This window comes from Aptenodytes forsteri, unplaced genomic scaffold (assembly GCF_000699145.1).
Source record: "Aptenodytes forsteri isolate BGI_AS27 unplaced genomic scaffold, ASM69914v1 Scaffold535, whole genome shotgun sequence".
Lineage (NCBI taxonomy): Eukaryota > Metazoa > Chordata > Aves > Sphenisciformes > Spheniscidae > Aptenodytes > Aptenodytes forsteri.
Genome location: NW_008795855.1, coordinates 745778 through 762699, shown reverse-complemented (window position 1 = coordinate 762699; position 16922 = coordinate 745778). Strand labels below are relative to the sequence as shown.

Genomic DNA, 16922 nt, shown 5'->3' with positions numbered 1-16922 from the left:
AAAGACAGAAAAATCAGTGGTTCTGATCCTTCAGAGTCTCTATGCCTGCCCACTCCAAAGGAAGCCAATGTACCCGCCATGGTGAGTTACCTCTAAGACCAGGCTAGTTCACATTAGACTTGCACTTCTGAAGTTCTCCTCTATGCCTTCATATGTAAGGGCGAGGTTTCACAACACAGATGAACTAAATTAATGGTTTGCTGCTACCTAAAAGGGATGCTGTATTGCCTCAGCATCCCCTTATTACCCTGATAGTACCTGACTGGCAGATTTTATTAAGAAAAGGCAAATAGACAGATAAGGCAAATAGTCCCTGACTAAGCTCTCCAAGGTATAAAATGAAAGCCAGAGGGCAAGACTTCATGACAAGTGATGGCCTGACTCCTGTTGGCAGCAGCTAATCCTTAGATCAGCTCAGGTGTCTCAGGAAACATCAACCTAAATCTTTGAAGAAGACTGGACAGTTCAGAGGAACACGAGAATTTTTCTATTGGAGTCAAAGCAAGGTCTGATCTGAAAATTAGCCGTTGTTAGAGACAGGATATATCGCAAGCTGGCACTTCAAAAAATGGAAAATCGCTTGGTATTTCTGTGTCCCTTCTGGCTTCTTTTTCAAGTTGGGATTTCTGCTTCCTATTTTCAGTGCAAATATTGAACCATGTTTGCTTGAAGGTGAGATCAGGCAGATTCCCAACAGGAAACATAGCTGGCTTGCACTTTTGTTCACAGTAAGTCTTTGTTAATGGCGTGGAAAGATTCGTATTTGCTAGGGTTTGTGTATTTAGTTCAAGCTGGAAATCAGAACAGAGGCCAGAAACACTGGCCTTGTTGCTTCTAGACTTTACTGAGAAAGCTTTAGCCAGTTGTGAGCAGTCTTCTAACTCTTCTGCGTAATCTAGCCGCCTGTAAGTGCGAAAGCAAGATTAGAAATAAAAAGTGAGTTCACGGTGAAACCTGTGAATAAAGTTTACCAGTTCCAGCGGCCCAAATAGGAAATGCACCAACTCTGAAGCGCTGGGGTTCTGGATGTGCTTTCTCAGTTTGGCCTGAAAAGAGAAAGGAAACCCAGTTTAATCCTAACCTGATTTTGCCTTCTCTTTCCTGTCACATGCAGGGATTGTTGCTGACTGATATTTGCCACAGTTAATAACGCAGCCTGAAAAGTAAGGAAACTTTTGACAGTGCCCTTGAAATCAGGGAAGAACAGTCAGCGATTGGGGAGTAGGACTCATTCAGTTTTAGATCATCTCTATTTTGTGTCCATTTCTAAGGGTGCTGAATTTCAGGAGGGGTGGAGTACTTAACTCTGTTAAAACCAGTCCCTTTGAAGCTATTTTGAGCAGAAGCAGAAAACCTTGGCTTATTTTGAAAGTCTTAGTGAGGAAGGGCCAGGTTTATTGCTTCTGACTCTTGCAGAGTTGAAAATCTCACTAGTTCCCACAGAAGAAGTGTTTTATGAGGTCCCTTGGCAAATTGCCAACAAGGAAGAATCTCCACCAAGGTCTTGCCTACAGCACCTAGAGCTACTCTGGCCACTGAAATGCTTGGTATTTGGAGTAGTCTGTGGTGGGATGGAGGAGCAAACGCTTAGGGTTGCTTTACTATAAGAATTGCGTTTCATTAACAGCAATCAGCTAAGCTGTGGTGAGAAACCACTTCAGTTTGTGCTTCCTTTCAGCTCTTTCTTGTGTCCTGTGCTACTGGCATTGCTGCAGTGGAAAACAGACTCCCTCCTCCCTACCGAAATGCAAGGCATTTTAAATGCTGGTGATTAAACATTAATGTGGAGTGGAAAGCGTGAAATAACCGATGGCGGCAAGGTGACTAAATGAAATGGCACTTCACAAGGACTTCGCAGCCACGTGGCACATGACAGTAGTGCTGGGGCAGACATGGCAGTACTCCACCACTGACTCCCCGCTCTCCTTCTTACTTGCCCCTGGCCTCTTGCCGAGAGAGCAGCTGCTCTTTGTGGATACACAGGCAGCAAAGTCCAGGGCCCGAGTGCAGGGAGAGCTTGGGCACGTGGATGAATTTCCTACGTGTTAATTCCCACACTGCTGATGGGGGAGCAGCAGCGGTGCTGAGCTCGGGGACTGCATGCCAGAGCATTTGCACAGACCCACAGCCTGTAATGGACACTTGCGGCTGCGTTGCGTGATTGGCAGTGGCCGGGGTAGGACACTAACTCCAGCGCAGACCTGTGCTGTGCCTAAGGGTTTGGCTGACCACACTGACTCCACTGTATTTATCTCAGCTGTGTCAGCAGTCAGAAAGGGCTGGGATGCAACAGCCAGGCCGGGATTTCTTTATGCTTGGAGAATCCTCAGCTGCTTCTTCAGGGAAGCTAACATCCTGCTGTGGATGCGTGGCATAGCCTTAGCGGGGCGCCTGATCGGTTTGTGCGAGAGCAGTGATTGCTGGCCAGAGCTGCCACCTCCAAGACTCAGTTCTGGTCCTGAGCAGGCAAAAATTACGCGTATTTGCTTCTAAAAGAAAAGGTTGGAGCTTGGTGTCCTGCATTAAGGTTGTTTACAATCTCTGTGGTTTCCTTACTAATAACTTCTCAGGAAGGATCTTGTTAGGTTGTGTTCGCTGGGCAAGTTTGGTCAGATCTGACAGAATTTCCTCCTGGCTTTTTACCCTCCTGGTCTCGCATGCTTCATTAAGCGGAGCTGGCAGCACTGGGAACATCTTTATGCTTCTGCTTTTCATCCCCTTCTTAAGACGGCAGCTCCTCCAGGGGAGAAGGAGAGGAGGAGCCAGGAATTTCAGGGCAATGAGGGACATCAGTTATTGTTAACCAGAGACTTTCCAGGCCCCTGGCTGAGGCAGCTTTACAGCTGCTCTGTAGACAGAATTGGATGAGAACAATTTAGATAAGACTTTTTTTTTTTCTTTTCTAATATTTGCAGTCCTCCTTTTTATGCCTTGTAAGGATAACAAGGACTACAGCTCCCAGAAAACTACCCAGACTTTTAAAGGCCACAAGCAGAAGCAAGTATCTAGAGTGGGGATGCCTATATAAGCCTTTGCACAGCTGTCAGCAAGGTGGGCATGGTGGTTCTTGGCTCTCTGAGCTCACAGCTTCACAAATGCTTTAAGTTAGGACTGTATCTGAAAAGAGATCCAGGCATTGCAAGGCCCCTGGCTGCTCAGTTCCGTCCTGGACTTTACGCTTCTAGTTTCAGTCTAACAACTTGGCCCAAGAAACCTGCACGAGCCTGACACAATGTTTGTTCTGGATTCTGAAGAATCTGGGATTCACACCTTTGTCCCTTGATAGTGTTTTCAGTTCAAATTTCACTTTGAATGCTTACGACTGTGATACATGGGAAAAAAGCCCTGTCACTGCATGGGGTGGAAATACCCTCTGTGCCTTACCAAGAGGTTAAAAGCCAGTTTGGTTTTCTGGAAGCAGTCGATGAACTCGGCCTCACTTGGGGGTCTTGCTCGAAGAGTCAGCATGCCCTCTTTTATGAGAAGGTGGAGAGAAAGACACTTTAATTAGAGCATCCCTTTTCAGGAAGGTTTTATCTTGCTGGCATGCAGAAAACACAGCAATAAAGGGTGCTGAGACTAGAACTACTAAAAATCTAGGGTTCAAGAAAATGAAAAGTCCTTCTCTGTGTTGGAGGCGTCACTAGGCTCTGTGTGCTCTACAAGAGGTCCCCACAGACCAGCGGCACCTTCCAAACTGGTGTAGCTGCTGTTGGGTCCATAGCCATGCTGCTGAATCAACCTGGCCTTGCTCGGGTGTAAGCTGAGGTCTCTTCCCAACCTTCATCTGTGCCCCTGTGTTCCCCGTTTGTTCTAGCTGTTGCACTGTACCTGCTGGCCCTTTCTTCTTGTTCTTCTTCCCTTTCTTCCTTTGGTTGAGCTGTTTGAATGCCTCTGCAGCCTTCTGAAGCCTGGCGACAAACAGTTCAATGTCATCCAGAGTGCAGTTCAGGATTTGCTGTGAGGACAGAAATGCAACAAACCAAGGTGAAAGAGAGCCCGAACTGCACGCAGCTGGGAAGCCCGAATCCCAGAGCGTGCCGCTCTGTGCCTGCTTCATTTCCTGGAAGAATGCACAGGAATGGGGAATCCAGGCATGAAATTAAGCTGAATTTATGACTTTCCAAACACAAAGCTGTGCCTGGTTGTGTGCTGTACTTATCAGTGTGACAAGTGACCCCTGCTAATGGACGTCTGGAAAATTACCCTAAGACCAGACTGTGGGCTGGGGAGGAGCAGACCTTCTGAAATCAGCAGAGCTACCTCAGGTCAAAGGAGATTGTAACTGACCCAGTGATGGAGCTTTGCTTTTGTTCACCTTATATTTATGAATGGTAGATATCGGTTTAATGACTAGATTATGCATAAAATGTCTGCTCATGGAGGAGCCCCTTGCTTCCTTCCTCTCTTCTCCCTCTCCTTCTGCCTATTGACTGTGCATCGTTCTTGTTACCAACCGTTTCTTTTTCAATCTTCTGTGCTAAGATGGCTCGGGACTCTTCGTAGTCATGAGAGCCAGAGCCTCGTCGTTCATAGTCTGCAAACAAGGGAGGGGGAGAAAAATATATTTACTATCAGAGGTTGAAAATAGGCTCCATTAAATGCAGGGATCCATGGGACGGTAACTCCGAGCTTGGTTGTTTATTATGGGTTATGAGAGCACCTCAGGAGATCACAAAGAGCAGGAGGTGATCAAAGTTGCCGATTAAATCTTCCAAGGTCACAGCACCTCCCTGCCAACCCTCTGTGTCGATACGCTGCCTGTTTTCAAATATAAGCAGTGAATGAATTGTGAAGAGCATCCAGCTGTCAGCTACGGGCAGAGACCTGCAAGCCCGGGTCTCCAGATGCTGTGAGTCACTAACGCCTTTGCCTTTGATGCACCTAAGCTGACTTATGCCTGCAGAGGAGCTGAAGAGCCACTGTGCATTGCAGAGCACTCCACATGTAAGTAAAGTGCGATTAGATTAACTCCCACTCTCTCTCCTAACCTCCAGCTCTCTGCAGGAGCCTTCCTTGTCCCAGAGGTACCAGTTTAACTAAACAGTAGTTGAGAGAGAAGAAATAAGACCTGGAAGTGAATGCAGCTGTCACTTGCTAGAAAGCAGCATGCCAGGAATTCTGCATGACTGATGCTTACGTGGGCCTGTGCACAAATCGGCATTTTTGTACAAACTCATGTGCAGTCTCTCAAGTGCTTTTAATGGGTGTTAAAAAAAATCCTCCTGCAAGAAAAAAACCACAGGCACCTCCCAGCTTCCAGAAGACAGACACTCAGTGAGGGGGTGATATTTCGGTGTGAATAATTGCTCGGGTGGCCTCTTGTGAAAAGAAAAACGCATCAGTTCAGTGAAATGGCATTTGAAAGGGCCGACACAGCAGGTGTTTGGACAGCAGGATATATAAAGTGGGAGAACTGGGGAGGCAGTTTTGGTAAAGGATCATGAAAAATGTGCGTCATCTTTAAGTGTTAAGATGAGGTGATTAGTTTTGACAGGTTTTGTAGAAAAAGCAATAAGGCATGTTTCAAAGGAGAAGCGATCTCAGCGAACGGGCATCATTGAAGGCTTTCTCCTGTCACCTGCTTTCGTGCCAGGCTCTGTGTTCTCAGATCCAGAAATCCCACCTGGGTAAATGCTCAGCTCTGCTGATGTAAACAACGGACTTAAAGCTTTATGCTAAGCATCCTGGGAAGGGCAGAGTTAAGTTTCATTAAAAACTGCTGTGCATCAGAATATAGGTGTTTATACGTGGTCCAGCTCTGAAATACAGATCTTGTTTTCATTAAGCAAAACTGGACCTGAAATAGGCTCTCCATTCAGGAGGCCAGAGCTGCTGCTTGGCTTCAGCTCCCATCCCGGGGAAATGAGTGTTTTCTCTCCTCAGCTGGTGTTTGGAGTTTCTTAGAGTATCCTGATTACGTGTTTTCCTTGAACCTAGAAATTAATCCTAAGAGAAGGTGGTACAATAGGCAGTGATAAGAAAGGCTTACAGTTTGCTCGTCATTTTAGTCAGTTTGAGCTTTTGTCAGAGAAAGAGCTTATTTCTGTTACCGGGAGCTTATTTCTGTTACTTCTTTCTCCAAAGAGAAATACAATTTTTTTCAAGCCAGCTCAAACGGGCTGAAATCAGGATGGTTTTGGAATAAGATTTTAGATTAGCACAGGGGAGAGGCGAGTTGAGATTTGCATTTCCACACTCAGCTGTAGGAGAATTCATGCAAACCACTTGATTTCTGAGGGTGAAATCTTGGCTCCTGTGAACTCAGCAGAGCTAGGAATTTGCCTTTCTGACCAGGTCTGTCTTGTCTGTACATTTTAAGATCACCCGTGCCTGGTCTAAACTTCATGTGATGGCTCAGTTTTATGAGGGGCTTTCACCTCTTTTGGGAATTTCAGTATCCCCAAAATACAGGTGTCATTACAAGGAGTTTCTAGGAGCTTTGATTTATTGAGCTGTTGTTGAGCAGAAGATGCCTACTGCTAGCCCAGCAGGTACAAATGTTTGCTGCGGCCCAATTTTTAGGCATTTATAAAGCACAGCCAAAGATGCAACAAAATGTTGTGTCTTTGGTATGTGTCTGTGTTAGATTATAACACAGTGAAAAGACACTGGGCTTCCCTGTGCTCCAGCAATACAGGGCCTGAAATGACCACAGGCCATTTCAGGAGGGTTGGCTGTCTGGGCTAATGAGTACCCCGAACCCAGGACAGACTTGCTGAGTGTTCCCAGTACCTGGATTGTGTTGGGAAGGGGGTGCCACCCGGTTCCTGTTCATCGCTGAGCCTCGCATGTCGTGCTGGATAGGGATGGGAGCCGGCCCTTGTGGTGGTGGGAGGATGGATTGTCTCTGCCTGATCTTTTCTTGGTTTGCTCTGCAAGGGAAACAACGTGGAACAACCCCGTCAGTGGCTGCCGATCCTGTTTCTGAGAGACTGGTGTGCGAATGCACTATTGTAACTGGGGCTTGTTTTTGTGTTGGTTTTTTTTTTTTTTTTAAACTTTGGGATTGGTTCAAGTTTTGGGTAAAGATTCAGGTTGTTTGTGTTTTACCTGAAACACAGCTCCCCGTTCCCTGGAGCAACGGTTCTTTATTGGCTCTTGCAGACACTTGGCACTCTCAGCGCATGAAATAAAAATTCACTTTTTTAACTGGGGTTTTTTTTTTTTTTTTTTTTTTTTTTTTTTTTTAAAACTCTCAGCTGTATCCTGCAGTACTTACTTGAGTGTCTGTGGCCGTATCTTCTTTCCGTGCTTGTGGTCTGCCAGGGCACTTTCTATGTCCTCGTGAACCATCTCCGCCTCAAAGATAAAACAGGGATGTTTTTAAGGGCTTTGCTTTGGAAAGGATTGAGGGCTCTAAGTGGATAAAGGAAGAAGGGGCTGGCAGACAGCTAGGAGCGTATTTTATTCTCTGTTTCACACCAGCAAGGAAGGCTCTGCTCACCTCTACCTCGTCACAGTTGAAGAAGTGGATATCAGGTTTGTGCTGCTCTGAATCCTGACACACCAGGAGGAGGATGGAGGAATAGCGCATCTGATTCAGCACCGTTTGGCAGTGCTGGACTGTCGGCAGAGGGAAGTCCTCCAGCTCCTCCTGGAAGAGAAAGAGGAAGGGGTCAGGCAATGGGGAACTATTGAACTGACAGGGAACGGTCCTGCGTATGAACTCCTGGGATCCCTGTTTGAGGAGAGAGACCTGGCAGAGCTTGTGCTTCTCAGCAGTGGTTTTCTGGGCTCTTCAAAGATACATGTCAAGGTTTGCAGAGGGGCAGTGGCTTGCGACTGCGGAATAGGAGAGAGGTGGATGGCAAACAGAGGTGAGCTCTTGTTCTCCTCTGAGTCCTGAATATGGGGCCCAGCGTGAGACTTCAATAACTTGAGCTTTGTTGCTCACCATGATCTTATTGCTGTGCTCTACCTGCACCAGTACACTTGTCATGCATCCCAGCAGAGCACTGGGAGGAAAGATGCTTTCTGCGAGGGGCTTACCCTCCCACTGTCTCCTTGGATGACCTTGGGCTAATATTCTTTAGTTTCTCAATGCTAAAATCAGAGCAGCACCATCCCTCTCCCACCATCTGCCTGCTCTTTCCCCTTGGATTAGGTGCCCTGTGAGCATGTACATGTATCACCTGTCAAAATGGTGTGCTGTTCTCAGGCAGGTGATCCTGCGTGTTATTTTGATGCAAGTAATATGTCCTTCCCTCTCTGCTTATGCTTTATGCAGATCTCTGTGGACCTGTAAGTCTGTATCACTCCCACAGAAAGCAGTTTTACTGTTGGCCTGGAGCACAGCCCAAGGCATCTTTCACCTGGAGTATCTGTGCTCTGGAGCCGTGAATAAATCATCCCACAACAACCTGCCTTTTGAATTAGTCAGCCAGCCCCCGCACACCCAGGAGTGGACTTTGGTAGTGATTTGCCCTTGTTTGGGTTCCTTAGAAGTGCCTCTCCCAGGCAGAACGGGAAGGGCACACACTGCACCCCACGCGTCAAGCTGTGGGTAGCTCTCGCAGAGCCCTGGGTACCTGCGACTCGCAGTCCAGCAGGCGGATGGACTTGTCGTTCACTTGCAGCAGCATCTCCTGCGTCCAGATCTTCTCTTTTGAGTTGAGCAAGATGAGTTTTCGAATAGCATCGTCCACCGTCACGATGGACTCGCTCTTGTCCATGATGAATGTGGCCAAGTGCTGAAGTTGGGAGGAAAGGAGGAGAAAACAGGTGAAAAAGCTTTGATGATGCATGTACCGTAAATCAGCGGTGAAACCATCTCTAAAGGCTTGAACTACTGTTTGTCTGCTCTTTAGAGCACAGGCATGAAAGAGTTGCTGCAGAAGGTGTATGTTCTTGTTGTAAGTACCAGCCTGTCTGTAGTGGTGAAAGATTAGGGTTTTGTAATGCAGCAAAGATTTTCAAAACAAGTTTCACCACTTGCATATTTATCTCATCATGTATCAATTCTAGCAGCTCTGGCCACCGTCCAGCAGCGCATGTTTGCAAATGCTTTGTACACACGAGTTATTCCCCTGGCTTTTCTGAAAGTGGCTTGGAAGTTTAAATACGGTAGTTAAACTTCACTTGACAAGCTAAAACCACTTTCATTATGCTCGTCTCACGTAGCAGATCTCCCTGCGTGGAATTTGTCCCAGGCAAAGAGCTCACACAAGCCATGGGCAAATGTTAGTCCTCTGTGCCGAGGTGGGATCCACACGATGTATGGGCTTTGGCCAGGTCCCCTGCCCCAGGTAATTCAACGGGCAGCACAGCTGCACCAGAGAGCTGCTGCACTGCAAAGCTACCCGGTCTGCAAGACAGCTCCAAACCTGGCAGCTGACTCTGCACCAGCCCTTTAATCCCCTCATGTTACCTTCCCCCCAAAAGTACCCAAATCAGCCCTCATGGTAGTGAAAATTGGCGTCGCTGACTGTAAGAAGGGATTTTTTTGCTACTTGCCTCTGTCGTGCACTGTGACTTTGCTAGATTACCCTGGTTTTCCTTCCTCCCTCTGCCTGTCCTATAAAGCCAGCCCAGGGCTCTCCCCACTACCAGCCTGGCTTCCATGCTGTCCTCCCCTCTTGCACTGCCTTGCATGTGCGCTTGGGCCGGGAGCAGCTCAGGTAAGGTGGTAACGTCCCAGATATGACTGCGCTCATGTGCTTTCCCATCCCTGCTCTAACTGTGTCCTGAAGCGTGTGGCGACCCAAGCCTTGCACTTGGCACTTGTATTTACAAAGAGTTTGTGTAACCGAGCTGTACCCGCAGGCTTTGGATTGCTCCCGGGGCTCTGTGCAAGGGGAATGCTACGCAGGGCAGGGCAGGGAGGCAGCTGCAGGAAGAAGTGTGTTGCATCCAAATGGTGTGTGTGCCCCCCCCTGCCAGCAGTGGGTGAAGGCCACTCCAGAAATCCAGGTAACTTACTTATCTCCACTCTCATCAGCAGCCACTGAGAGCAAGCACTGCTCTCTGTGGATGGGGAGAACGCGCGTCTGCCGGCAGAGGGGACTGCAGGGCAGAAGGAGCTGGGAGCCTCGCCTGCTCAGCGCAGCCAGGCTGTTTTGTGTGCAGTTGTCCCTGTGCGAGTGAGAGCACAGCCAGGCCACATGTTCAGGTGACAACAGGGGAAGGGAAAAGATTCAGGAAGGAAAAAGAAACGGTCCCGTTTCACCTTGTTCCCTCTGCTGCCCTGCTGTGTTCCTGGTGAGGAGAAGGGAAGGAGAACATGCCCAACTGGGAAAGCGGCTGAAGCTTCTCCCTGTCATGACCAGCTTGCTCCAGGAGAGAAAGGCAGGAGGTTTTCAGATGGGCAAGTTATAGGCCTGACCAACGCATCTGTGCCACAGCTAGACCAAGGGCCTGCTGCCGGGAGGCTTATCAGGCCAGGTCCCAGCTCTTTCTCTCTTCCCTGGAATATCGATGGCACATCCACCAGCATGACCCTCTCACCCTGCTTCCCCTATTCAGTAGCATTAGGGTAAATAATACCTTGCTGCTGAATCAGCTGTGGGTCAGCTGAAGAGCCATGGAGCAGATTAACCCTTCTGGCAGGGAGACCCAGGTACTGCAGGTAGAACAGATGCATTACATGCGTTCGCTGTGTGTCTGGGGGCAACAGTGCGGCAACCCCAGAAACAGTCCTGCCGGGCATTCAGTGTTTGTGTGGATGGTGGCAGTGGAAACTCCTGCTTGTCTTTGATGCACAAATCCTGGAGCCTGGTTTCAAAGCAAGAGCTGGAAAAATGGGGTGCGTTTAAAGCAAGCCACAAATTGGGATGTGAAATTTGGAGAGGCTCTTTCTTGTCTCTAGTTCAGGGATGAGTCTTGCCTGGCTTTTCTCCCTCTGATCCCTTGTCTTTGTGCCTTCTCCCAGTGATCAGACATAACCTTTTTAGGGTTCAAGCAGTTCCTTTCTGGTGCTGACTCTTTGCTACAGTGGTGCTGTATCAGGGGTCAAGGTCTGGCATGGCACAAAAAGACAGTCTTTGTCCCAGAAGACTAGCAAGCAAGAGCTACGAAACACAAGAAGAGGAGAAAGGGCTGGGGGGAAATCTGTCTCCTCCCAGTAGCAGTCTCAGCTCGTAAGCTGATTAAATAACCCAATGGGTAGTGTCCACAATGAAGCATGTGCCTCAGAAGGCAGTGGAGGAGGATGAGAGAGTTGCTTGGGAAGGAAGTCCTTTTTTACCTGTAAAAGCCCTGGGAGATGCAAAGCGGGAAGCAGACCAAGAGGCAGCAAAAGCTGACCCTGCTCCAGCACCAGGGAGGGAAGCAGCACTGTTCTGCAGTGGAAATAGGTTACAAAAGGACCTTGGAGAGGCCATGAACGTTGGGGTCTGATACAGACAAGATGGACCCGAGGAGGATCCGTGCACTCAGCACATGGAGCCTTGGATGGTCGTGTTGAAGCACAGGCAAGAACTGTTGTTGCAGTCAGCTACAGTCAAGGTGGATGCAGGGGGAAAGGCTCAGATTTAAAGCACTGGTAGCCCTGACAGGCAGAAAGGGCTGAGTCTTTAAACTTGATGGTCGATGGTGGGAATTAGGGGTGGAGAGGATTGGTGGTGACCAATTTATTGCTAAGGTGGTTGTTGGATGATTCACAAATACTGGAAAGAGCAGAGAAGAGGATAAACACTGCAGAGTATAAGACCCAATCCTGTGTTCATAAAGCAAAGGTACTGGGTGAGGCGCTGTCTAAATAAAACTCCTGGCAGGTATTTGAGCTGAAAGCTGAAATTAGCCACGCAATCAGATATGAAAAACATGCTCAGGTATATGTTACTGTAATTGTAAAATAGTGTACAAAAAGGTATTCGCAAAGTCAATATTATCTGTGCAGAGGTGACAAACCTCTGCTTTCTGAGCAGTGAAGAGAATTGGTTTATGCCTGATGACGGGCATTCTTATCTGTTCTGTTACTTTAACTGCCAGGCTTACAATATTCATAAATTCCATTGTTGTTTACTGTTAAGTAGGTTAATGGGGGGAAAGCTACTCGTCTAACTCAGACTCACTAGAATATTTTTTTCTTTTCCATTTTCTTTAGATACTGGTGGAGTGAGAGGGAGACAAGCTTGCTACTGTCTTTGATTTATCTCATTAAAACCCCTTTTCATCCAGATGGATATTCAAATATAGTAGCTTTTGTAAGAATGGGCAATGACTCCGTCAACTATTAAACTTTGATCAGCTTATAGATTATTTCAAGGGGTGTAAAATGCCTCTTGTGAGGAAACCTCTTCCTACCTCACTGCCTGCCACTGAAATCCTGTTTGCCTTGGTCAAAGTTCAAAGTAGAGACTCACAAATGGGTGGCGTATGGCATAATTAATGAAGAATTCGTGTAAGCGTCAGTGTTTAAAGTCCTTTCTCTGCTTCTGTAAGTGACTATTTGGTAGGAGTCACTGATGGGGAGGCTGGCCATCGAGTTAGTTTCTCTGATGGAAACCAGGGCCTCTTTCCAAACAAGCATTTTTAAAAGTCTAAATTTCATTTTAGGCAACTGAACAGGCTCCTTTATTTCTAACTGTGTACTTAAGCTCTCTGCTGGACTGGGGTCTTAAACCAGAGAAGAGAGGGCCCTATCTACTAAATATGAACCTCATAAAGTGTTTTCCTTTCTCGCCTTGCCCAGTTTTCAGCAATGAATGGTCCAGCTGGCCTCAGATGGGGACCTCTGTTCCTGTGGTGCGGAGGCCACTGGCCTGCACCAGCATGTTGTATTCCAGGAATCGCCGGGCCCGGGACGGCCAGGCTGGCTCTTCTTTTTTCAGTGGATGTCTGTGACGCTGGCAGATGAATTTGGCTTAATGCCTGTCATGGCTGAAGGGTTTTGAATTACTTGAGAGGACACAGTAGCTGAGGGAGAGCTGAAAGATGATAGTCGATGTGGTCTCTGTTGTTTGGGCAGATGAGTTCCTGTAACCACCACGGGAACCCTGTTTTTAACCTGTCTGCCCATGCTGATCAAGAAGGGTTTGAAGCATGGGGTGATGAGAGGGACCACAGCTCCCACTACTATCCTTCAAATGCAAAGGAGGAAGAGAGGACAACAGCTTCTCCGTTTCCCGTTTCCTTGTACAGAATTTCCATTGTCTTTTTAATGTCTTTTTTTTTTCCCCCATTCTCCTCTCCCCAATTACTCAACACTTGAATTTGCTGAATCTTGATTGTTCGGAAAGGAAATAAATTTTTGATAAATGATGATTTCATATGCCATTTTCAATTTAAATTTAAAGTAGGAAAGAAGTCCATGTGTAATTAAACCAACTTCATATTCTTTAGTGATCATTTCTGTCCTCCCTTCTCGTCAACCATTTCCCATCTGCAGGCTGTAATGACAGAAAGTGTCTGGCTGAACGACTGATTAGTGCTGGCTCCACAGCAAGTCCCTGAGACAGTGACCTCCCAAGCACATGTCACACCTCATAGCAAGAGGACAGAGTTGCTGACCTCAAAATGTCCCCAGACACTGGTCCTAGATGTAGCCCAGCAAGGGAAAGGCTTTCCCAGCAAGGGAAAGCCAGGACAGACACTGGTCCTAGATGTAGCCCAGCAAGGGAAAGGGGACAAGCCAGGAACTTCCAAGCCTTTGGTGCAGGTCAGCACGCTGAACATGCAGAAGCAGTGACCGGTCTCTGTTTCTCTCCCCATCCCCAAAGCAGTCTGTCTAATGTGGGTGTCTCTCCAACTCTTCAGTTCAAAGAAACGTGTGGGATCCAAGGGAGGGACAGTTAAATGGTCAGAGATGACCTGTGTGACGCAATGTGGGAGAAGCCGTCGAAGTCTGGACCCGGCTTTGTTATGGGATTTGAGCGTGATTCAGAGTTGCGCCATGGAAAGCTGTTTGTAGCCTTCTGGGAGGATCTGTGAGCTATACCAGAGTCTACTTGCTTGGACTTCTAAATAATGCCATACCATAATGGAACAACTGCTGCTCTCCAAAGCAAGGAGTTGGAGGGGAGCAGCAGAGAAATAAAAGATGGCAGGAGAGCTGGTATTGATTTTAGACAGAGCAGGCAATATGAGAGGAGAGGAGAGAAAGGAGAGGGATCCAATCCAGCCTGAAACCTCTGACTCATAGGAAGGAGTGGGGTCAGTCTTGGGAGAGGAACTGTCTCAGGACTTGTGCTGCTCTCATAGACCTTTAGTTTATCTCCTCAGAGTGTCTGTGGTGAAGAAACTCCTGTGCTCCACCGATGTGGAGCTCTTTACTTTCCTACCCTTTTATGCTCGAAGGAACCGGATGAGAAGCCCAGATGACCCCAGCTTCAGTAGCGTGTTACGTGTGATTGAGAGGGCTTGTGTGGTCTCAGCCCCCGGGTCCAGGCTGGCAGGTCCATGGTGACCCACAGCTCAAGGAGAGAAATTACAGCAGATGGCTAAGTCTGAAAGTGTGTCCTACAGTCCAGGAGCTAGAAATAGTGAGTGCACCCAGCTGGGTGGGCAGCTCAGGAGACAAGTTTATCTACAGGCATCGGGGAGCCGGGAACTGTGGCAAAGAAATACGAGGTTTCAAGCAGCTTTGCTGTTTGCCTCTCCCAGGGTGAAGAGCGACATTTGCTTATTGTAAGAAGGTTCCCAGCTCCTCTTTGGCCTAATGAAAGTCCAGGACAAACGAAATGCATTGCCAGGATCTATCACTGACGTTGGCCTTTCAGCCCCTTAACGTTTCATTGCGTACTCACCTGTACGTGGTACTGTGAAGTCTCATGCATAATGACATTGGAGTGGGAGTATTTTTTCCTTTGTTCTGCAAAAAAAGAGAAGAAAACAAACCTTCATTGTAGTGGTTTATTGGTATGTCAGGGTCTGAGAATTACAGCTCTCATGATGGGGTGCTACAGTCTTTCTCATAGTCTCTGAGCTTCCAGCTTCAATTGGAATATTGGGAATAAGAAGACATACTAACGATATTAACTTTTGTAACAAGGATTGGCAAATCGGGTGTGTAGGGTACACATTCAAGTTGTATCCCTTAATGCTGCTGATAATTTGATTCCTGGAGGTCAGCACCATTTGTGGAGGAAAATTAAACATAGTGTAAAGGAAAGCCCCAGACAACGAATGATTAGGGAACCTCTTGGAAGAGGGCTGGGTAGGTGAGGAGTGGCTTGAGAAGGCTGGCAGAAGGCTATGACATGCATGTGGCAAGAAGAAAAAATCCACCATGACCCACCCGTTTGGACACAACAGCTCTCTGAATTGTCCTCCAGAAGAAACCTTCTGTGCTACTGTGACGCTTTTAGTTTGCTTTCTTGCATTTCCTGGTAAGCCACAGTAAAGGGCTGTGGCTACAGATAGGAAGGGCTGCAGGGATCAAGGCCAGCCAGTCAGAACCTGCGTTTCTTGTACAATATTTTTATGAGGCAACAAATCTTCATTACTTCCTGCATTTCTTACTGGAAAGCAGCAGTAAAGAACAATTGGGAAAAAAGTGCTTGGAATTTCATGAAGCTATTGAATATAGTCCTGTAAGAATTTACCCTGCCAGCTCTTACTTGCTGTTTAATTGGTACTTGTCCAGGGATTCCTTATAAATACTTTGCTTGAATAGCAGAGGAGTAACTATCCAGGCCCAGAGTGATCTGGGAGCATCCAAACTGAAAACATCTTCCTCACTAGCAGAGGACATCCTCTGATCTCTGGCTTGCTTAGAAAATGTAATGGAAGTTTTATACATTTCCACCCTTCTTAAAGCCTGTGTTAGAATATCCTGTCCTCTGTAGCAACAGTCACAACCAAGGGGATTTCATAACACAGCAAACATTAGGGCTCCTCGCGTTTTAAAGAAATATGTATCAATCTTAGTTTATTTGTGGTTTACTTCAAAGCTCTCTTTAATGCCTTCTCAGAGATGTTGGCTTCTCTCTCGTTTTCCCCTTTTCTTTGAACATGGAACATGTGGTCTCATTTAACGAATTTCACATTAAAGAGGCTGGCACCTAGAAAATGAATATCCTTGTAGGAACTCATTCGGTCAGTTTCCAAATTTATAAAAAAAAAAAAGGATCTTTTGGTGAAGTGGTGCAAGACCCAGGTAAAACTTTCCAAAATGTTCCCTTAGTTTACATTTTTAGTGGCATGTCACATCTTAATTGACAAACATGCTCCAAAGACTTACAGAAAAAACTGGTAGTATTTTTGATTGCTAAAATTTGAAGCTCTCCTTGTAATCAGAAGACCGTGACTTTTTTTTTTTTAATAAAAAAGATGGAAAACTGAAGATAAAGTCTATTTCAAAGTGCAGACAGTGAAATGAAGTGAATATAAAGCAGAGCAAGGGCAGGGCAGTAACTGGAAGGGGCTGGAGGTGGTAAGGAGCTCTGGGAAGGAGCAGGGTCTGCTGGAGCGGTGACCATCCTGTGATGCCCCTGGAAGGCCTCTGCCCACGTGGATGGGCTACGGGCAACCAGGGCTGCATCTGGTCACTCCTTTAGGTGATAATTTGAGAAAGAGGATAGCAGCCGAACGAAGGTGCTGGTGATGTAGCTCCTCCCTAGGGACACCACGGTTTGTTTGACTTTTCCTCTTGCTGTCCTCTGAAACTGCAAGTGTTTTGCATCCTTTTAGTTTGTTCAGCGGGACAAATACCTGCCTATGCACTTTCTTCTTCCCTGGTTTGTCTCTGTGCAAATCCTTTCCCTTCTGGGTAAATGAGCACAGCTCAAGGGGTTGAAGGAGCTCAGGCAGTAGTTCTGGCCTTACCACTGCTAGTGTCTTGTCTTTTTTTTTTTTTTCCTCTGTCCCTTGTGTAAAAGAGAAGAGACTGTTTCCTATCTGTTGCTGCTACTATTGTACTATTGAAGTTACTATCCCATTTGTTTCCCCCTGTGAAGTGGCCTCTCAGTGCCCAATATGGCCAGACATGGTATCCCTCAGCGTTGCCTTCCTGCTCTTGGTTGTCAGGCACAAGTTGCTTT

General features: G+C 47.0%; 1 protein-coding gene across 1 annotated transcript in view; it reads right to left on the bottom strand.

The window, feature by feature from the left end:
- Positions 1 to 16922, bottom strand: part of EPS8L2 (EPS8 like 2) — a 43832-nt gene that overhangs the window by 12126 nt on the left and 14784 nt on the right. Inside the window, exons 2-10 of the mRNA XM_019473231.1 lie at positions 14688 to 14752; positions 8532 to 8693; positions 7448 to 7597; positions 7223 to 7302; positions 6736 to 6875; positions 4458 to 4537; positions 3832 to 3958; positions 3385 to 3473; positions 972 to 1046 (exon numbers count right to left, since the gene is read on the bottom strand). Of these exons, the coding sequence (XP_019328776.1) occupies positions 972 to 1046; positions 3385 to 3473; positions 3832 to 3958; positions 4458 to 4537; positions 6736 to 6875; positions 7223 to 7302; positions 7448 to 7597; positions 8532 to 8693; positions 14688 to 14752 (968 nt within the window). The remainder of the gene's footprint in view (positions 1 to 971; positions 1047 to 3384; positions 3474 to 3831; positions 3959 to 4457; positions 4538 to 6735; positions 6876 to 7222; positions 7303 to 7447; positions 7598 to 8531; positions 8694 to 14687; positions 14753 to 16922) is intronic.